Source organism: Squalius cephalus (assembly GCF_949319135.1).
Source record: "Squalius cephalus genome assembly, chromosome: 16".
Lineage (NCBI taxonomy): Eukaryota > Metazoa > Chordata > Actinopteri > Cypriniformes > Leuciscidae > Squalius > Squalius cephalus.
In genome coordinates this window covers 32324618-32344799 of record NC_137137.1, presented here as the reverse complement: position 1 = coordinate 32344799, position 20182 = coordinate 32324618, and the positions used below count along the sequence as shown (strand labels likewise).

Here is a 20182-nt window from a genome sequence, read left to right as displayed (position 1 = left end):
ATGATGAATCCGATCTTCAAGCAAAAGGAACTGGATGAATATTTGAATGTGACCGATCCCGACCTGAATTCTGACTTGTGATGCAGTGATGTCTGTGTGTGTGTGTGTGTATGTGTATATACACAGACACGGACACACACATAAACACACAAATAATATATATACATAAACAGATTATGTAAGCACAAACTTTTATCTTAGATGCGATAAATCATGAATACAGATTTGCGCAAAACTTTAGTGATAATTTCTATCTGTTTCCATTGCAGTTTTACAAAATATTCCTTTTTCGAACTGCCTGAAAAAACACCTCGAGTGTTTTTTTTTTGTTTTTTTTTTGCGATATATGGGAGTTTTTGTGAAATTTCCATTGGGCGCATTTTCAATTCGCAATTTTAATTTGCGAAATTTGAAGGGTAATGGAAACACAGCTACTTTATTTTCTACTATACAGCTGCTCTCCAGAAAAGTTTACTTTGGCAAGCTGTTTCAAAATTCCGAAACGAACACCAAACAAACTTTGTTTTGGCCTGATTTTGTTTGAAATTATGTTGCACCAGTTCGTTTTTCAATTTAGGCCTATATTTTAGCCTTACTTGAAAGAACAATGGGATCCCTCATATTATTCAGAGTTTTTATAGTGTTAATTCTTCTTCTGTACAGAGCTAGTCATTGTTTAGATTATTTTTTGTGTATATCTTTGAGAACCTTTTAAATAGATTGTTTACTGACCAAAATCAATTGAGATTATTGATCACCAACAATTTAAACTTAAAACTATATCGATTAAATTAACTTCCAGCAGACGGCCGTACGCATCGATTTACGACGAAAGAGTGACCCTTGACCTTGACAAGCAACGTAATGACGAACGCGGAAGCGCAGAGAATAGAGCAAAACAAAACACCAGTCACGAATTAGTCTAAAACGACAATTTTTAAAGAGAAATGTCAGAGGAGCTTGAGTTTGTTGCCCAGCCCTGTTTGTTTGAACCGCGAGAGGCGTCAAAGCTCACGATACTCCTACATCCTACATCATTCATTGTCAAGTGTTACTCTTTTGGCGTAAGTCGACTTGCGTAGGCAGTCTGCCAGAAGCTAGTTATTTTATTTGATAAAGTTTTAAACATGGATATTTTTCTTCTTCAGAGGGCCTTTATTAACCCCCGCAGAGCCGTGTCAAACACTTTTATCATGGATGGATGCGCTTTGATGGACTTATATGAAAATATACATCTATTCACTGCCATTATAAAGCTTGGAAGAGCCAGGACATTTTTTTATATTATTTGTCTGAAAGAAGAATGTCATATACACCTAGGATAGCTTGAGTGTGAGTAAATCATATAGGCTAGCTTTCATTTTTGGGTGAATTATCCCTTTAACACTCTCACTGACTTTGTAAAGCTCTTTGATTAAAAAGCATCAGTAATTATCACAGGGGGGAAAAGCTGTGAGGTGAGAACAGACAAGCTTTTACTTTTAAATGGATTGTCTGGTGTTGGTGATCAATAATCTCAATTGATTTTGGTCAAACAGCTGTAAACAATCTATTTAAAAGGTTCTCAAAGATATATACAAAAAAAAAAAAAATCCAAACAATGACTAGCTTTGTACAGAAAAAGATTTACACTATAAAAACTCTGAATAATGAGGGATCCCATTGTTCTTTAAAGCATGTTTACTTCAGAGAGAGGATTTGCATTCAAACACAGCGTCTCTTTTTGACAGTCAAGATGATTTACAGATTCTATTGAAGAAATGCCAGCATAATTTAGCAGGCAAATGTTGAACACACATGCTTTATCAAAAGATGAAGCTGCAATGAGTTCACTTTGAGCATCAAAGACACATATGGGGGCATTAGAAATAAATGACAGATATGAGAATTAGATCATCGTAATATGACTTCCAGATATATCTTCTGTCTTTGTGTGCTGCATAAAAAGGTTGTAAAGCACAACACTTTTGAACCACTTGCTTTTGCCCAATAAGTAAGATTTCTTATACAACTAGATTTTGAAATGTTTCTGAAGAAATTATGAATGATGCTTGCCTCTGCAAAACTTGCCTCTATGCTAGTGTGTTGTGGGTGATCACTTACTGAGTCGAGTCTTACCTATCCTCAGTTGTCTACATAAGTGGTGGGAAACTCTAGGTCTCGAGATCCACTTTCCTTTCACACTAGCGCATTTGATGCCAGGGTTATGTGGTCCGGTTCATATTAACTCAAAGTCTGAATCACTTGTTTTGGTGCACTTTTTTCCACCATGCTCCAGTATGATCACATATTGTGGGAGTGGGAGTTTCACTGCGGTCCGGGACACATTCAGGACAAATGAGCTTTTACACTGCACATGCAATATGGTCTCATGCGTTCCTGACAACCTTCATATGTGGTTTCAGTGATCTAATCACAAAATGTTTAAGCATAGCCAGACCTTCAGACTGATGGTAGAAGGTCTGGACTCCATCACAGCTTCCATTGGCCAAGGACTGCCCAAGAGGACATCTGAAGACATGTAAAGCAACCAATCACAGTTTGTTTTGTTCCGGAACATGTTTAGGGGTGTGAAAATATAAAGTTGATGTCCCTACAATAACAGACCAGCATCCATCTAATAAATTATTCATTCAAGAACGTTGTGCAAGCTTACTGCAACAATGGCACTGCGAACTTTACATACTTTTGAAAATCCAGCGTTTAGCTGATCCTGATAAGCGCTCATTGTCACAGAAATAAACATGGTTTTCTTTTTCAATAAGGGGGTTTCATTACAGAATTACCATTAATCCTGTAGAATTCAATACTGTACTATAACTATAATCACTGGCTTCCGATAACAGCCATACGCAAGTCGAGTTCTGGCCGAAGAGTGACCTCTGACCCCGCGCATGATGTAGGAGTAACGTAAGCTTAGGTGAGAGTAGACACCTCTCGTGGTTCAAACAAATAGGGCTGGGCAACAAATTCAAGCTCCTCCGATATTTTTCATTTGTTTTTTCCACATTTGTCAATACGTCATGCGTCGGGTCAGAGTTCACTCTTGCGCCGGAACTCGACTCACGTACGGTCGTTACCAGAAGCCAGTGATTATAGTTTATAAAGTTATAATTTTGGATATTTATCTTACAAAAACACATCTCTTTACTTCAGAAGGCCTTTATTAACCCCCTGGAGTCGTATGGATTACTTTTATGATGGATGGATGCACATTTTTGGGCTTTAAAAAAGTACCATTCACTCTCATTATAAAGCTTGAAAGAGCCAGGAAATTTTTTAATAACTCAGATTTTGTTTGGCAGGAGGATGGCTTGAGGGTGAGTAAATTATAGGATAATTTTAATGTTTGGGTGAACTAACTTTTTAATGCAAGGTGTAAATAGTGTCTGTTCTAAATGCAGAGGAACTGGCCGATTATAGGTTTTTTTAAATAGTACATCAAGCACTTACTGAAAAACTGAAAAAGAAGATCTATGGAGCCTTTGTAAAATGTTTGTGGCAGATGGACGCAAGTGCCCTTCATTTGTTGATGCTTTGGAAACAAAACAAAAAGGTCAAAAACCAGAAAAAGTCCAAAAGTAAGAAAAGCAACACTATCCGTTTGTGAAGAGAACCCAAAAGGTGGAAGGGAAAACAATCTAACTGGTTCGGGCCAAGAAATTTTACCAAGTGTGAAAATTCCCTAAGAGACTTTTCCATCCATTTTATCATCCATCTGGTGAAAATCTGAGTGCTAGCATAGTTTTCCACACCAAGATGCATGATTGAAGGTATCATTCATGTACCACCAATGGTCCAGGACGAGTTATCCAAAGAAATAATATTATGTATGAGTGATTCGCGTATGAGGTTGTGCTTTTGACCACGTTTCTCTCTCCATCTCTCTGTTTACGTCTGTCTTCACCCCTCCCCCCTTCTTTCCTGCAGTCTAACCCTCATTAGTCTCACTGAGACTGGTTCACACCTCATTGCCACCTCCATTCATTGCTGTATTTCGTGATAAGCCCCCTTTAGTAAGTCAATGGGACCCTTTCAGATTCAGCTGCCTGCTTGCTTGCCTGAAGAACAAGAGGGGGGCTAGCAGGCAATTAGATAGATGTATTCCTAGGCTTTGCCATTGTGGAAAATAAGCTCAGAAGAACACTTCTTCATTTCAGGAAATGTATCTTTTGGGTCTTACCAGCATCTGGTCTCATAAGTGGGGTTGGGGATGACTAAACCACTTGATGGTCTAATGTAGAGTAGGCATAGGCCTATAGTCATTCCTCTGTCACCAGGAAAACAATCATGTTAAAGTAACTGATGTTTCAATAAAAAATTGTGTCAAAAGAAAAGAAAAACATCAGTCCTGAGGCCCTATTGGAACATAAATAGTGTGTCACACAGGCGTCTGCTGTCTCTTTCTTGGACTTTGCTGTTATTTGGAGAGCAAATTGGCCCAATAAATGTTTTAGTAGAGAGAAAATTGTCACCTCAAGCCCTCTGGTGAAACCTTACAACTGTGAACAGAACACTGGCAAACAAATAAACAATGTCTAAATTGAAATTTCAGAAGAAACCGTTTTGTTGTTTCTTAGAACAGTAGATGTCACACTTAACTTGGTTGTTTTATAGCAATATTTCTATCTTTACCTTATAAAATGTTTACTTTTGTATTTTAATCATATCTTTTAATACAGCTTGACAGATGCATCTCTGCTACCCAGGTCAATCACAAAAATACACGGGACAAAGCTGTTATGTTCTCTCCTGAGCCCAATAAGGTAGAGGACATTAGTTGGGCTCCCTCATCAGGAGCCAGGTCAATGTACACCCCCAATCCACACATCGACCCCCAACAATGGCTGCACTGCCTCTTAAGCTGATGCTTCCTGGACCCACGGATGTTTTCCATGCTAAAGTACTCTTGAACTAATTGAAGTTTGAAATAAAAGAGGAGATGTTATCTGGAGCTTGATCGAACCTCTTCCTGCTGTTGAGATAATACGTTTGCAAACTCTTGACTTTGTTGTGGTCATCTTCACTATGCAAACACAAACCGTGTTAGGGGTGTGTGGACATTGTTGTCACACATGCACACACACATAAAGAATGAACGGAACAGCTTTATCTATGGAGGACAAAGAAAGGAGACTTATCAGTCATTTATCTAATAATGTCTTTAAAGCATTTAGAATATTATCGTATTTATTTCAATGGGCAGTTGATGCATAACATGGGCATTACAAACCTTAAAGGCCCACTGAAGTGCCTTGAAATGTGCAGCATTATTCAATGTGGGCGGGACATATCGATCAGCTCCTCCCCTTTTTAAAAATAGCCAATAGCATTAAGTTTATATCACAGCTCAGCCAGAGCCGTTGAGCTCGAGTCGGTAAAGCTGCAGTTTCCTCCTAATCTCTATCTGTTTCTCCTCCTAATCTCCCTCATATCATTTTTAAAATACAGCATTCTGTGCAGAATTATACGTATTGGTCTGTGGCGACTCGATCATATGATCAGCTCTGTGCTATCGTGTCTCTGGACCAGAGCTATGACCGATTTCAGCCACAGGTTCAGCGTATATTTATAGTGTAGGGGGTGGAGCTTCAGATTCTAGAGAGCAATTGATTGGACAGAAAATCTGATGAGAAGCTGAAGTGCAGAGTGATGTCATCAAAATCATTGATCCATATTGACAAAAGTGAGAGACTAAGTTTTGAAAGTTTCTAATATCTTCTAAATGCAAATTTTGTCATTGTTTTTGGAGCACACTAGCTTATACACAAAAGTATGACTTACCTATTCATACTAAAAGCTAAAAAACTTCAATTTTGATTTCATGGGGACTTTAACCAGTCAGTAACTTTCTTGTGTCTCTATTTTTATAATGTAATGTAATGTAATTTCAAAAGAAATGTAGAATGTTATTGTTTTTATTTTAAGAATTTTTTTTGAGGTGCTCAGTGTGACAGAAACTACAATCCCAAGATGCACTGGGAAAGCTGTTTGGTAGTCCTGAGGTGTTGGAGTGATGGAGGGGGAGTCAGGTCTTTCTGAACACACACACACACACACTCCTCCATCCATGAGTGCGGAATCTCGCAGCTGTATCCTCTGTCTGTAGTGCTGGGGGAGGACGACGATACGGACTATCTACAAACCAGTACAAACACTCAAAAGTGAAGTTAGTTTTCCGAAGCTAGACCGATTTATACAGAGGACTGCGACTCAAGTAAAAGCGCATTTGATCGTTTTGACTTTCGGCCGAAGTAGCGACTGGGGTAAAAGTTTTTTCACCTCTACCTCCTTGTCGCACGAGCGCAAACAAAACAAAATCTTCACGGATGGGATTTTCAGAAGAAAAACGGACGAACACGGTCGAAAATCGGTTTGCTGGTGTTATGAGCGAGTCTTAAACGTTATGATACTTAACGAAATCATCTTCACGCGATCTTTAGTATGAGCACGCGTCTCCGCCGAATATTTTCACTGATTTCAAACGATTATCACTCAGTCAGGCGACTCGAACGAGTAACATCCGTGTGGTTTAATGAAAACTAAAAAAGGCTAAACTTACAACAGAGGAAGAAATGTGGAGTTTCGTCCATTGACTGTTTTTGGGAGCCTGTATTCTATGAACTTTTAAATCTGATCTGGGATTGACTCTTTTCAGAAAGGATTTGCTTCAGAAAGAAAAAGGTGAGTAACGCCTGTAAATGGACTCTTGCTAGAGTCTGTAATCAAATACACATGCTTTGCTGTTTTATTGATTTGAATAATACTAGTAGAGTTTTTATAAAAACGCCAGGACAGTATAAAAACACTGTTGGGAAGAGTTTGATGACAGTTGTTTCCAGAAACGCTGTGTTTTTCGTTTTCTTTTCTCTTTTTCTTTTCTCTTTTTGTCTACTCATCTTGCAACGTTACTTGAATCAGAAACCAAAAGAGGCCCTTCTTTAAATCACTTTAAAATGTATTTTGACGGAAAGTCATTTTGACTGGGCAGTTTGTTTAAATGTTAATGTATTTTTATTGAGCCTCACCAGCTATTATTATTATTTATTTATTTATTAAATTTATTTTTCTTACGGGTTTCGTATGAGTAGCCTACCTACGTTGTGGGATCTCATTAGCTTTAATCATCAAATGGCCCCAAATCTGATGTTTTTATGAGAGCGAGTTGATGCGCGTGCCTGTAGCCTACTGTCACGCGCGCTCTCGCACATCATCTCATATTTGAAGCCATCCAGGAGAACAGTACAGCGAAATAATGTTTTCAAAATCGAAAAATCGATTGGAATATCTAAGCATATTTAGCTTAAGATATTGGATTTCTGTTTCACTTAGTGGCTTCTGTGGAAAAGGTGTTATTGTGTTCAGCATTTGTTACATCTCTAAGCTATTAGGTTACTTAAGAATGATTTGGGCTACCCCCTAGTTATTTGGGACCCTGACAGTTACTTTTAATTTTGCCCCTGCACTTTTTTAATTATTATTATTATTAGTATTATTTTGTGAATCAGTGTTTTCATGCATTATTGGCCCTTCATCCATGAGATTTTGCACATTCCCTTTCCCAAAATAATTGCATGTTATCTTGATGTGAAGGCAGGTTTATTCTTGCAGTTGTTTATCTTTCCACAGTAAAAAAAAAAAAAAAAAAAGACAAACAACATAACTATACTGAGGTATGAGTTTGGATGGCACCGTGGCAGAAGGATAATTCAGTAAAAAAAAAAACACACATTGTTAAAAGACAAGACGCATTAAATCCTGAAATCATTTCAGCATTTCAAAGACATAAAAACGTCTTTCTAGCTGAAAGTCACATTTATGTCTTTATTTGGGCAGAGACATGTATGTTTTCATAGAAATTAGCCTAATTCAACAAGCTTGAGTCTTGTTGTGCTATGGGCTTTTGGGCAGGTAAAGAAATGTATGTTTTTACTGAAATGAATTTAACAATCTTGAGTCGTAGTTAGTTAGTTGTGCTATAGGGCTTTTGTTCTGTCACTTTGTACATAGCAAAATAAGTCTGCACCCACCTCACAGTGTCACTCCCTTTTTCTTCCTCATCACTCACTAGATAATTTCAGAGTAGTGCAAAATACATCCCCCCTTCATTCTTGGACTGTTCAGCACAGTCTTGAACTTTCTAATCATTGAAGCTTTACATCAAAGTTGCATATACTTACATCCTTTCTTCTAGTTGAGCTTTTAAATACTCTCCCTGCTGTTAAGTCACCATTGCAATTTCAAGTAAAGACATTCACGGACAGTTTCCACCTTTCCACCGGTGTGAAGAACATGATGGAAAAGCAGAGTGGTTTATGAATGGCGACACGCTGGCTGGCGACTGCATGCGCAGACTTGACCCAGAGTTGTTGCAAGTCGATGCAGAAATGTGAGCAAACTACAGTCAATTAGATATGAACATTTTCAGGCAGTGTGTGCAAGAACCATATAGTAGCTTGAGTTTTTTTTTATACATTACTGTAATTTCATTTAAATCCTGAAACTATTTTTCACTGAACATAAAGCTCAGTGTTCGGTCCATGTATTCATGCAGGAGTTTTAGTGCTTTCATTTGAAAGTATTTTTGGCATTGTTGCTAGTCCTTTTCAGCCAGTACTGAAGAACTGTAACCGACCTTGTGAAAATGTAGTTGTTTAAGTCCATAATTACATCAATTACTTAAATTAGAGGGGAAATCATTATAGCTGCTCGTCCCTCAGGATCTGACCAGTGATTTTACTGTTAGCCGCTCCAGACAGGTCACTGGTTCATCTGGTTTGCAATGAAGTAAGAGTATTTTGCAATATATTTGGCATTTGGCATTGGCATTGGCATTGGCCATTGGCATTGGCATTGGCAATTTGGCATTGGCAATTGGCATTGACAGTTTGAGTTGCATTAATAGCTAGTTTACTGTGCATTTCTGGATAATAATGGATTTGAATGAGCGCAATGATTTGAGCCAGCCTTCGTGTTCTGCATACGGTCCTAAACACTCGTTTTGGCTTGTTGTGTTGTGTATCTTGTAGTGACCGCTTTATAGTGAAATGAAAGGAAGCGAATGGATGGAGATGCTGTGGTTGTTCTTCCGGTGGATGTACGCTGTTAAGAGTTTGGAAAGAAGAGGAATTCTTTGCCCTCTAATTTACTGGGCTGGCAGGGCTGGGCTGGCACAGTAAACCATCGCCCAGCACTTTTAAAAGGAAAGTTACTATTACACAACTGTCTGAGAGCTTTAGCATGAAACTTTAGGAGGAGATTAAGTCTCAAAATGGAGAGATGCGTTACAATGCCTTATTTTGTTTACATCAACACATCTGTGACAATGCAAATGAAAGGTGCAAATGAAAGGTTAGGGTATAATACGATGTCCTTTTCAACACCAGATTCAGTTTCGTTGGTGGCTCATCTGGGATCTCGTTTTTTCAAGAACATTTTCTAAATGTCGATAAAAAAACTATTGCGAAATGACGGCGTTTCCATGAACCAATGTTAACAGCATTTTTCTTCTCGCAATCGAAAATCATGGCAATAGATTTGGCGTGCGAAAGTAAAATTAGATCATGCGAGAGTAAAAGTTTTTTGCGATACATGGGCGTTTTTGCGAAATTTACTCATTTCCATTGGGTGTATTTTCAATTCGCCCAATTTGAAGGGTAATGGAAATGCGGCTAGTAAAGAGTTTTGCAGGTAAAGTTCATCAGCCTGGCCCTAATAGCCTCCCTATAGAGTGGCAGTCTGGAGACTCTTGGTTTGGTGGGCCGGCTATGGCTCTGGCTCCCACCGGCACTGGAATGAGTGAGGTCAGGCGTCCCGTCTCCGACACAAACCAATGCTGTTCTCTGGAATGTTCCGCTCCAGTAGTAATGAGCTGGGCCTGCTATACGCTCTCGCCATGTTCCCCTCCAATGATCAGAGAGAGAAAAACATGCTGGGGTTCATTAATTAGGGTACTAACTTCTCCTTCCACTTGACTTGGCCGATTTCTTTTTATTCCATGCTCTCTCTCTCTCTCTCTCTCTCTCTCTCTCTCTCTCTCTCTCTCTCTCTCTCTCTCTCTCTCGACCGTCTGCACGTCTTTCCCTCTCAAAGTGAACACCGTGGAAAAAACTTTAAATATAATCAGCTGGATGTTTGTTCTGCTGTTTGTTTTACTTAGAAATAGTTCACGTAAACAGAGGAACTTGTTTAAAAAAAAAAATGTTCAAACATTTACATCAGCGGAAACTCAGCCAAGTAATTTAGTCATAAACTAGCTAAGCCTTCTTTGTGATTTTTCTCAAACTATACCATTTTTGTTTCCCCAAAAGCATATTCATTAAATGTGTTTAACAGTTAAAACTAGTTTTGGGTACATTAGTCGTTCCAGCCATGTAAACTTGACCTGTTGCTTCAGTAAAAAGACTACACTGAGAAAACAAGAGATAAAATGAGCACAGGTTTACTCAAATTTAGTATTTGGTATGCGTTTAGTTCTGAATTTTTTACACATTTATGGATGCAATATTGGAGAGGATGTCATGTAGACAGAGGATAAGAAATTCAAACATGTTATCTTTGATAATATCAGACCATGGCTGAAAAAAAGAACTAGCATGTGTGTTAAAGAGCAATCAACTAAGGATTAGCTAACATCTGAAGGTTTAAAGATACTTGTTGCAAATCGTAGCTGTTCATCGTATCCGGTTCCTCTTAGCTCACCTGTCCTGATGGGAGTTTCCCATGGACTGTGTTCAACCTTTTTCCGTTTTGAGAAAAGAAAAAAAAACTGTAGAGAAATTGATTAAATAAATTAGAAATATATAAAATGTCCCTTGATATTGTAATGCAATACTGAGTTTTGTGTGCAGCCAATATTCTACTACAGGCTGAGAACTGTCTTCCTCAAATAATAATAGTTTACTGCAATAAGATGATGCCTAAATCTCTTATTTACACCAAGTCGCCTTAATTATAATGGAAGCTTCCTGGTTTTGTCATGTCTCGTTCGCACTGTATATTGTTACACTTCAGTATATTATTGAAACAGAACAGATTTACATTAGTAGGTCTTTGTTTTCTTGCTTTTCCATGTAGTCTGATGTGTGTGGGCTTAATTTTTATGTATGTTTTTGTCATGGAGATGATCATTGGTATGTTGTATGACACAAGTCCCACACCTCTGACCGTTTGCCCGTCTCTCCAATCATCTGTTCCTCTGGTTTGTTCCAGCTGCAGACATGGCTTGAAAAATGAAACCAACCCAAACTCAATGGGAAAAATTGTATGTGTATCAAATCTCATTTCTTGGTGTTTTTCCAAATTTCCTGTCTTTATTAGAGCAGCTGGTGAAGGTGATAGACATCTCATTGCATTGTTCTGTAAAATATTAGACTAGAGAAATGCAAGAAATGATAGGTGTAAGAGAAATTATTGTAAATGTATTCCTTAATATTTATAGAAGTCACATTTGAAATGCACTTGGCTTTAAATTGAATGGCATGTGTCCAGTTTGAATAGGCATGATGCTTCTAGGTAGGATTGCTCCAGCCGTTCATAAGTTTCTTCTTAAATTTGAACATAAAGCCCACACTAGAGGCTTAGTAACTAGCTAGTTTGTAACTAACTCTGTACTTTATTCAGTTGCACAGTTTGTTCTTAAGGCAGAACGTAGCTAGTAGGTCGTAAACCCTCTGTAAAGTAATGCATAGTCACATAATATGACATTTACCCTCAACCATCCAATAGCAGCCTTCAAATATGTGAGCAGAAGCTGTTGAAATGCCTTGAATTTCAGTTTATCCTTCCTTCTAACTTCCTTTTCCTCACGTAACTAATGGTAATTGTCTCACGTAACGGTAAAAACTTCCAAATATTAGCTAAATACGATACTACATGAATAACATAATACATGTTTTATGTAAATAACATTCAGAAACTGTATTTGAAACGCAATAAATAAGCATCATTAAATAAATACTGATACAAAAAACATAAGAAAGACATTTATTGATGTGATCTATGCACATAGTGGCACTCTTTTAGGATGGGTTTGTGTTGAAGAGCCGCTAACAAAGTAATCTTTTCACATAATGTTCTCTTACTTAAAATGTTAGTGAGTGTAAATGTAAGAATTATCATAAATGTCTAAAGACTTGAAGTCTGTCGGGTATTGATGCAGTTCAGTCTGTCTGCTATTCCAACCGTTACTCCTGATGGGAGGCTTTAGTAAATGTTTAGTTTATGCGAAGAGTTACGCTTCAACTAAGCTTAATGGTGCAATGCAAAAATGTTTAGTAGTGCATAAGTTGTAACTTAGTGCCCTTTTTCTTCAAAGCTATGCTAAGTTGTAACTTACGCACAGATGGTGCCACCGGGTCCTGATCTCTCTCCAGAATTAAAAACGATTCACGATTCATCGCCAGGATATTTCTCGAGTTTTCTTTTCTTGTGTTAATGTTGAATAGCCACACATATGGTAAGTTGAGTTTTCATTTAGTTTATTTAGAAAGTCTAGGTTTCATATAACCTTTAGCTTTAACCATATTAAGATTTTTTTCCCCCCAGTTTATTTAAATTTGTGAATTAGAAGCAAAATCCCAAATGCAAGCAAAGACACACACATTACCACAGCTAAACATTCTGAAGGAAAAACATCTGCCAGATGAATTGTGAAACGCTGCTTTTTTTCAGACCAATCCACTCGTAGTGGGGTGTGTGTTGAAATGTGTAAATGATGTTTGAACGAGGAGTTCCGATAGCTATTAGGACAAATGGCGTGAAGGGGTCATGCTGGGGTCTAAACCAGCTCAGAGTTGACAGATATCTGTGAAGAGTGTTTGTGTTTCTGTGCGTTTTACTCGCGTGTGTTTGTAAGATCTCCCGCAGATCTGCGCTACGAAATGGTTCTTTCCACTAAAAAATATGTAAGGTTTATGCAATTAAAATTTCTACATTTGCATTGTCTTCAATACATAATTTAACTAAAATGAAAGAGCGCCACGTTAGCTTACTGTTCAAGGCGATTTTGTTGATGCAAACTCATTAAAGACACAATGATGTAGTGGAAAAGTCTGAGGTTAAAATCCTTGAGTTCTTAAAGGACGCGCTGTTCCAGTATTGACCTTATTCAGCAAAGTTATGTTTTCGTCTGCTTCATGGTTACAGCTCAAATGGATGGAGAGTTTTATCAGGCTGTTTATAAGAAACTTTGATCTGTGCTGCTCAAGCATGTAGGGGTTTCTGTGACTCTTATTATAGAGTTTTACTGGAATTCTCTCTCTGTCAGGGATTCTTTTCTATTAAGCCATAAGATTAATTTCGTCAGTAGCGTCCCTGATGTTAATTTGTACAATTCCTCAGTTCAAGTTACTCTAAAGAGAAGGTTATTGTATGTTTAACTAATTTAGTATGGTTTTTTGCTTCTGAAATGAATGCTGGCATAAGAATGGTCATCAAAAATATCATAAGCTAACATAAATGCCACATTATGAAAGGCTCATGTTGTCTTTAATCATTGGTTGTGAATAGATCAATATTCTTAATTGTTTCGCTTTCAGGTTTTCTTCACCTCGCACGCAGTGCGGATGTCCTAGCTGTTTTAATGGAGAGCTGGGCTTCAGATGTAGAGAACCCTTGATGATGATGATGATGACGATGACGATGATGAAGACCATGCTGCTGCTGATCTCAATACTCCTAACTCAGGCTCTTCAGTCCCATTGCAGACCAGCCACCCAAGAAGGGAGTAAGTGGTTTTTTTTGTAGTCCTCTTGTTGTATCTCAGTTGAAGACGTGTTAACAATAAACCATGTCTCAGACACTTTGCAATTAAGCTCTCTGAAATAGTTTTTAAATTGGCCATATCCTACGCGTTTATGGCAGTTTTTTTCTATTGTTCTTTTTTTTTTTCCCCACTTTAATGTTGCTTAAGCTTTCTTTCAACAAAAACAGGTGTGATTGTTTTCCACCCCCTGTCTGGGCCTGAATTAAACAGGCTGTTTTTGTTTTCTTTTGCAATAGTACCATTAAGATGTGTTCATATAAAAGAACATCATTATGATATCTCAGTGGCCTATTTTTAAGCGTATATTCAGGAAACTATGCCTACGTAGTACATCAAACATCTATCTTCGTCATGTTGTTGATGTTATTATTCTTATTCTGAAGAGCAAGTAAAATACTGTTTTCCACAATTTGTCCTCATTAAAATGAGCTAGACTTTGATATCTGTCAACATGATTGTATAGCAATGCCGTATCACTATTATGCACTTTCACAAACCATATTCATGTCTGCAATTTGGTGTATGTCAGTCGTATGCCGTGGGGGAAAGCTGTGGAAGTTTACAATTGGATGCCATTTGTTCTCCATTTCCACCTCATATCCAAAATAGCCATTTAAAACCCTAAGGACTTTCAAGCGCTCAAGTCATAGACGGAGAGTGAAAAAGGCAAACGGGTTGAAAAAAAAACGCAAAAAAAAACAGCAGCTGAAATAAAACCCTGAAAAATGTGTCCTTTGGCATCATTCCAGCGGAGCGAGTGCCTGTGGCTCTCACAGGCCCGAACGTGCTTCCCTACCGTCATCCCCGTCTTTTGGGTTTCGGAAATACAGTGTTCCCGGGAGACTTCTGAATGCCTTGCATTACATTATAAAATGAGCGGTCACTTCTGCTCTGGCCGCCTGTGAAGGCTTTAAATAAACGTGGACCCCAGAGCTGGAGGTGTGAAATAGCTGCCATCTGTATCCTCCGGCTATGCAGAGATACCTCTTCCCCCTCTCTCTCTCTCTCTCTCTCTCTCTCTCTCTCTCTCTCTCTCTCTCTCTCTCTCTCTCTCTCTCTCCGTTGTCTCATCATCCTCCTTTTGTAATGAAAAGGTGTTTGTTGTAAAGGGGAAGAGTTGACTACCTGAGACGCTATAAATTACTGCTTTTAAAAGAAGACACAGAAAGTACTCCGCCCTGTGGAGCGGTTCCACAGTGGAGATCATGTTTCTGGGAAAATGAAGCACGTTTGAGTGCAGAGCTGTGAAGCGTAGCCCTGTGGGTACTGTAGTGCTCTTCATGAAAACTCGCACTGCACGAAAAAGTCCCCCAGTGGTGAAAATCCAGCTTTTAATGTTGTTTATATGTCTATGTGGTGTTTTTAATAAGCTTTAAGACAAACCATGTGTAAATTCAGAAGTCAACACCATTGCTGAGTATTTTCTCCTGAAAACTGCAGTGAACCAAAGACAGTCTCGAAAACACGGTTCAACGTGTGATCGTCAACAAGTGGATCTCTGAGCTGCTGTCAGTGTTGCCAGATTGGAAATGTCCAATTATCGTACCAGAATCTCAAAATTATCGTATTTGGAAGAAAATTATTGTACAGAATACAGCTGTTTATCTAGACCAACAACTTTTTGACATGACTTGCAAATTACTTTATTGCTGAACTATCAACCTCAGCTTGGAAACAATTAAGTGCAGCGGCAGGAACGTTAACTTGTGCTCGTGAGAGAGTCATTCTCCACGATAATTGGCTGAGAAGACGTAACGTGAGATGAGATGGAAGACATGCGTAACACCACGTTCACGTTCTCCTCACAATCATGACGGTAGACGACATAGGATACACAGCTAGATAAATGAGTATAGAAGCCCTATGATTACAACGACCATCATTTGTCACAAAAGTTCTGAAATTATCGTACATTATGGGATTTTTTTTCATTGTATAAATACGATAATTATCGTACGACTGGCTGGTGTGAGTGAGTGGAGGCGGGGCTAATTTGCATATTCATAGAACCGCGTATACTAAATGAGGCACGGGTGTAGTTACATTCAAGCTATTTTAAGGCATGAATAATTTTTTTTCAAGGAAATTGTTTTTAAAAATGTAATTTTGGTGATCAAAGTTGAGTTTTAAGGGATAAAATGATTGACTACAGGGAGACTTTAAACAACGTTTCAAGTTGGTGCGGATCTAACACCCTAGATGCACAAATTGGGGGTTCGCTGGGAACATACGTTGTTGTTGTTGTTGTTTTTTATCCCCATGCATATGACTATTTTGATCATATATTTTAGTTTCTTGTCGTTCGTTTGAACACTTCCCTAAGAGACTTTATTGTGACTATAATGAAGGGAGGAAGACCCTTGATGAATTACCTTTTACCCACTTAATGCTTGACAGCCAAATGGCTGAGCGTGTTGATACCCTGTAAGCATTTCCTCTACTCCTCCTCTCCCTTCTTCCTCCTGTCAGGACAGAGAGCACTTTTCCTTCTCTCCCCTCAGGCCTCCTGTGGCGTAAATGATAGTTTCAGCTGTTGATGAGTGACTGACACTCCAGCATTTGGTTACATTTGTTTTTTTCCCCCTAGGTGGGAATACAACCTGCACAAATAACAGACTTCCTTAAGTAGCATTTTAACTTTAAACCCTTTTAAATGTTTTGGGTTCGGAAGACACTTTCAAAAGCCCAAGGTATATTTAATTGAAAGCGGGAAAAATTCTAGCAAATCATAACCTAGGTATTTATAATTAACATTTAATATTTTTTTATTTTTCCTTTGTATAATTTGATACTTTATGCCTTTATATAATTAATATTTAACTATCTATTGTTAATGATTATAAACTGTTAGTGTTATTTTAGTAATTATATAATACGTAGTATTTATAATTTTTAAAATGAGCTTTTATTTTTAGATTTTAAGTTACATTTCAGTCTTTGTAATTTTGTTATGTAGTTTTGTTATAATTATTATCATCATCGTCATTTCATATTTCTATTTAGCTATTTAGTGTATTTGTATTTTAGTTTTAGTAATTTTAGTACTTCAAATTCAGCTTATTTTATTTCAGTTAGTCGAATTAAGTTTACCTTTAATATTTCATATTTATTTTACTGCAGCTTCATTTCAATTGACAAAAACTATTTTTAATAGTTAAAGTTTAGTTAAACAAGACTTAAGCTCATTGTTTTTGCTGTTTTGGTTGGCGACTATAGTCTTTGTAAAACATGCTCTATAGTCGCAGATACTACAATAGATGTAAAAAATAGTTTCCTACTTCAAACCTTTATCAATGAACCAGTTTTGAAACAGTATATTGAAAAACACATTTAATGATTTGCTTGTCACTCAATATTATTCCCAATATTCCCATTAAATGACTTGAAGGATATAGAAACACACTGTTACTATGTGCGTTTCCATCTATTTAATTCCTGTTGTTCATGATTAATGTCCATTGATGCTCTTTAATGTATGCCACTTTTCTTATTCTTGCCACATCATTCTCTCATTCTCAATCTTACTCTCTGTAAAACACGCTGACCATCTAAAAGGAGATGAATAAATACTTTGGGGGAAACAATGGCTGTGATTCAGCAGGGCACGCTGATCTCATTCCTTCCCCTGCATGTACATGAGCACATTTACGTGTAGGCAAGCAGTGATTGTTTGTACAACCGTGGCCATTGTGAACAAATGCCATTAGCATCCAAGTCCTGATGTGGGCTTTAATTGACGCAGGCTAGCATAAGGCAGGTTAATGGTAGGGGAGGTGTGTGTGTGTATTCTTCTGTCACACTGTGCCCACACCTTCGTTAATCACAAGTAATGGACTGATAGTCAGAGGAATAATCAAATTTGGTCACTTACTAGTCACATTCCACTTTCTTTGTGTGGTATTCTTTGTGACGGTGCACATTTCAATCTGTTATTGAGACTAAACCTCCTATATACGGTGTATATATACAGGGCCTAAAACAAATTTTTTGCCACACCTTTGAATGGCCGGTGACTTAAGAAAATTTACCAGGCGTGACGCAAAAACAGGCAGTTATGACACCAACATTTTAGATACTAGTGAAAATTCACATTCCTCAATTCCAGTTTGATACCACAGCACAAACTACTAGCTTAACTAATACACATTTAATAGCCTACATTTTTAAAGACAAGTAAACAGTCAGTTTACTTAACTTGACATAAATACAATACATACAAATGAAATAAACAGTGCTCTTCGGCTACTGAAGTTTAATAAAGTAGGCTAATCAAATAAATAACACTGCATAGTCTTCATATCCTTTTTAAAGTTCAAGAGCAGTGAGGTTTTTTTTTCTTTCTTTGTCCTCTGTTGTTTGGTTAACATTAAAAACGCAGACACTAGCAGGGTTATTAGGATGCTGTCACTTTAAGAGCGAATGCACGCACACATCATGCGTTTTGTGTTTGCGTTCACTTAGGACATAACCGACTATGTTTACTAGGATACTCGCCGAGAGTAGAGTTTTGAGTGAATTTGTCCATTGAAGAAGCACAGGAAGGCATGAAAGAGAGCTGAACTTCACACGCTCTCGAAGAGGCGCTGCTTTTAGATCACGCGCTTCAGATGTTAAACTTCCCACACAGCGCGTCAGTAACAAATTCCCTTTCGCGTGTTCCAGCACTTGAATATTTATATAGGAAAGGCTGACATTTTCGTGATGAAGCCCTGTAAAGAGAGTCTTCACGTTTGTAACTGTTATCACAACATTGCATTTGTTAGAATAAAAAAAAATTGTTACTGGCCAACGGGCGACTGACGCTGTTTCATACACTCGCCAATGCCGATTTTTACTCACATTTGGCGAGTGTTAATTTTAGGCCCTGTGTGTGTGTGTGTATGTGTGTATATAAATATATATAAATATATATATATATATATATATATATATATATATATACACACAGTAGTCAACATTTGAAGTGGATCAAAACCTTTCATCAAAGTTATACATGAATTGAATGAATGAACAATACCTGTTCTTGTCTTAGAACAACTTTGATGAACTTTTTCTTCAAATGTATATGAAATGTAAATGACTACTGTATATATAATCACCCGCAGATCAGATCTGAGATAAAGGGTTGGTCTTTTTCTGGCCTTTTTTGCAGTTGCTCTGGCTCTATCTTCCTACTTCCATCTTTTCCTCTTCTCTACTTGACCATCGTTCTGTCATGAAAGGAAATCCCTGTGGTCATTCTCTTCATGTATTGCTTCCTCTCTTGTATCCTGAAAGGCCTCTCTGCCATATCAGTCTCACTCGCTCACCTCTCATTTTGTCCTTCGCCCAAAAAAAAAGAATCCCTTTCAGGATTTAACATAATTAACATGATTTTCAGGCATGTCAATCATTTTTTCCTAATGGCTTACAGCAGGAAAGAAAAAATGCAATGGCTATTCCAGCTGGGTTGCTTTTCCAAAAATGTGGACTTAAATCCAACCTAATCTGGTCAGAGAATCTGGAAGATTAACAGTCTTGAGATTTCATGGGGAGTGACTCGGCTTGGCAGGGTGCATATTTTAAAGTTAGTGGAGTTAGAAGTAGGGCTGTTTAATTAATCATAATACAAACAAGACTGTTATAAGGTGACTGCTGTGTGCAAGTCTGCACGTTGTTTGCACACTTACACACAGGGCTATTCTTCATTCCAGTGTGTGTTTCACTTTAAAACACAAGCTCTGTCATATTCTGTGATTATGAAGAGCGCAAGTTAAATACAGACTGAACGGGACACCACTGTATGGCCAGATGATACGCATACTACATTTCTTGGCTGGAGAAAGCAAGGTTTTTTTTTTCTGTAATGTTTTTTTCTTCTAGGTGCTTTGGTGTGCAGAATCTCATTTGGTTATTTAGTGTCCTTTTGGAGTCTCCAAGTTTCTTCTTTTGTAAAGACCTCTAAATGTACCTGGGGAAAAAAGGCTTGCAGAAAGTCGTTTTTTGAGAATCGTCAATGTGGTGGTTTAGTTTACTGGGTATAGCAAATGATAGCAAAAAAAAAATGCGTTAAACAAGATAAACTGTATATGCTTATTCTCACGATACGTGTGCGATTAATCACGTTTTTTCAAAAATGTTATCCAAGTTGAAATTTTGTATCTATTGACAGCCCTAATATACATATAAATATTCATTTAAAAAAAAGATTTCAATAGATTTAACTCTTTGGCTTTCATTTTTTGTTTCCTATTTTTTTAAACAACCTCTACACCAAATTTGTTTCCTTCCCCATCATAAGTTATTTTTTTCTTCAATTTAATGCTCTTATTTCCAGTGTAGTGGTTGTGCCAGACAACATCTGGACTCTATAGCTCGCACACCGGTGCATGTCCTCAGCTTGTATTGCATGGAGTTTTGTGCTTTGAAGTGACTGAT

General features: G+C 37.7%; 1 protein-coding gene across 4 annotated transcripts in view; it reads left to right on the top strand.

The window, feature by feature from the left end:
* The window catches only part of fgfr1a (fibroblast growth factor receptor 1a), a 180584-nt gene that overhangs the window by 128843 nt on the left and 31559 nt on the right, over nucleotides 1-20182 (top strand). For 2 of the 4 annotated variants that reach the window (XM_079896194.1, XM_079896193.1), the window contains exons 1-2: nucleotides 5996-6684; nucleotides 13539-13726. The exons of the other annotated variants lie outside the window; for them this stretch is intronic. In XM_079896194.1, coding sequence (XP_079752320.1) covers nucleotides 13618-13726 — 109 coding nt within the window. In that variant the 5' untranslated portion in view covers nucleotides 5996-6684; nucleotides 13539-13617. Of the gene's footprint in view, nucleotides 1-5995; nucleotides 6685-13538; nucleotides 13727-20182 lie in introns of those variants that run through there. 4 annotated transcript variants of the gene reach the window in all.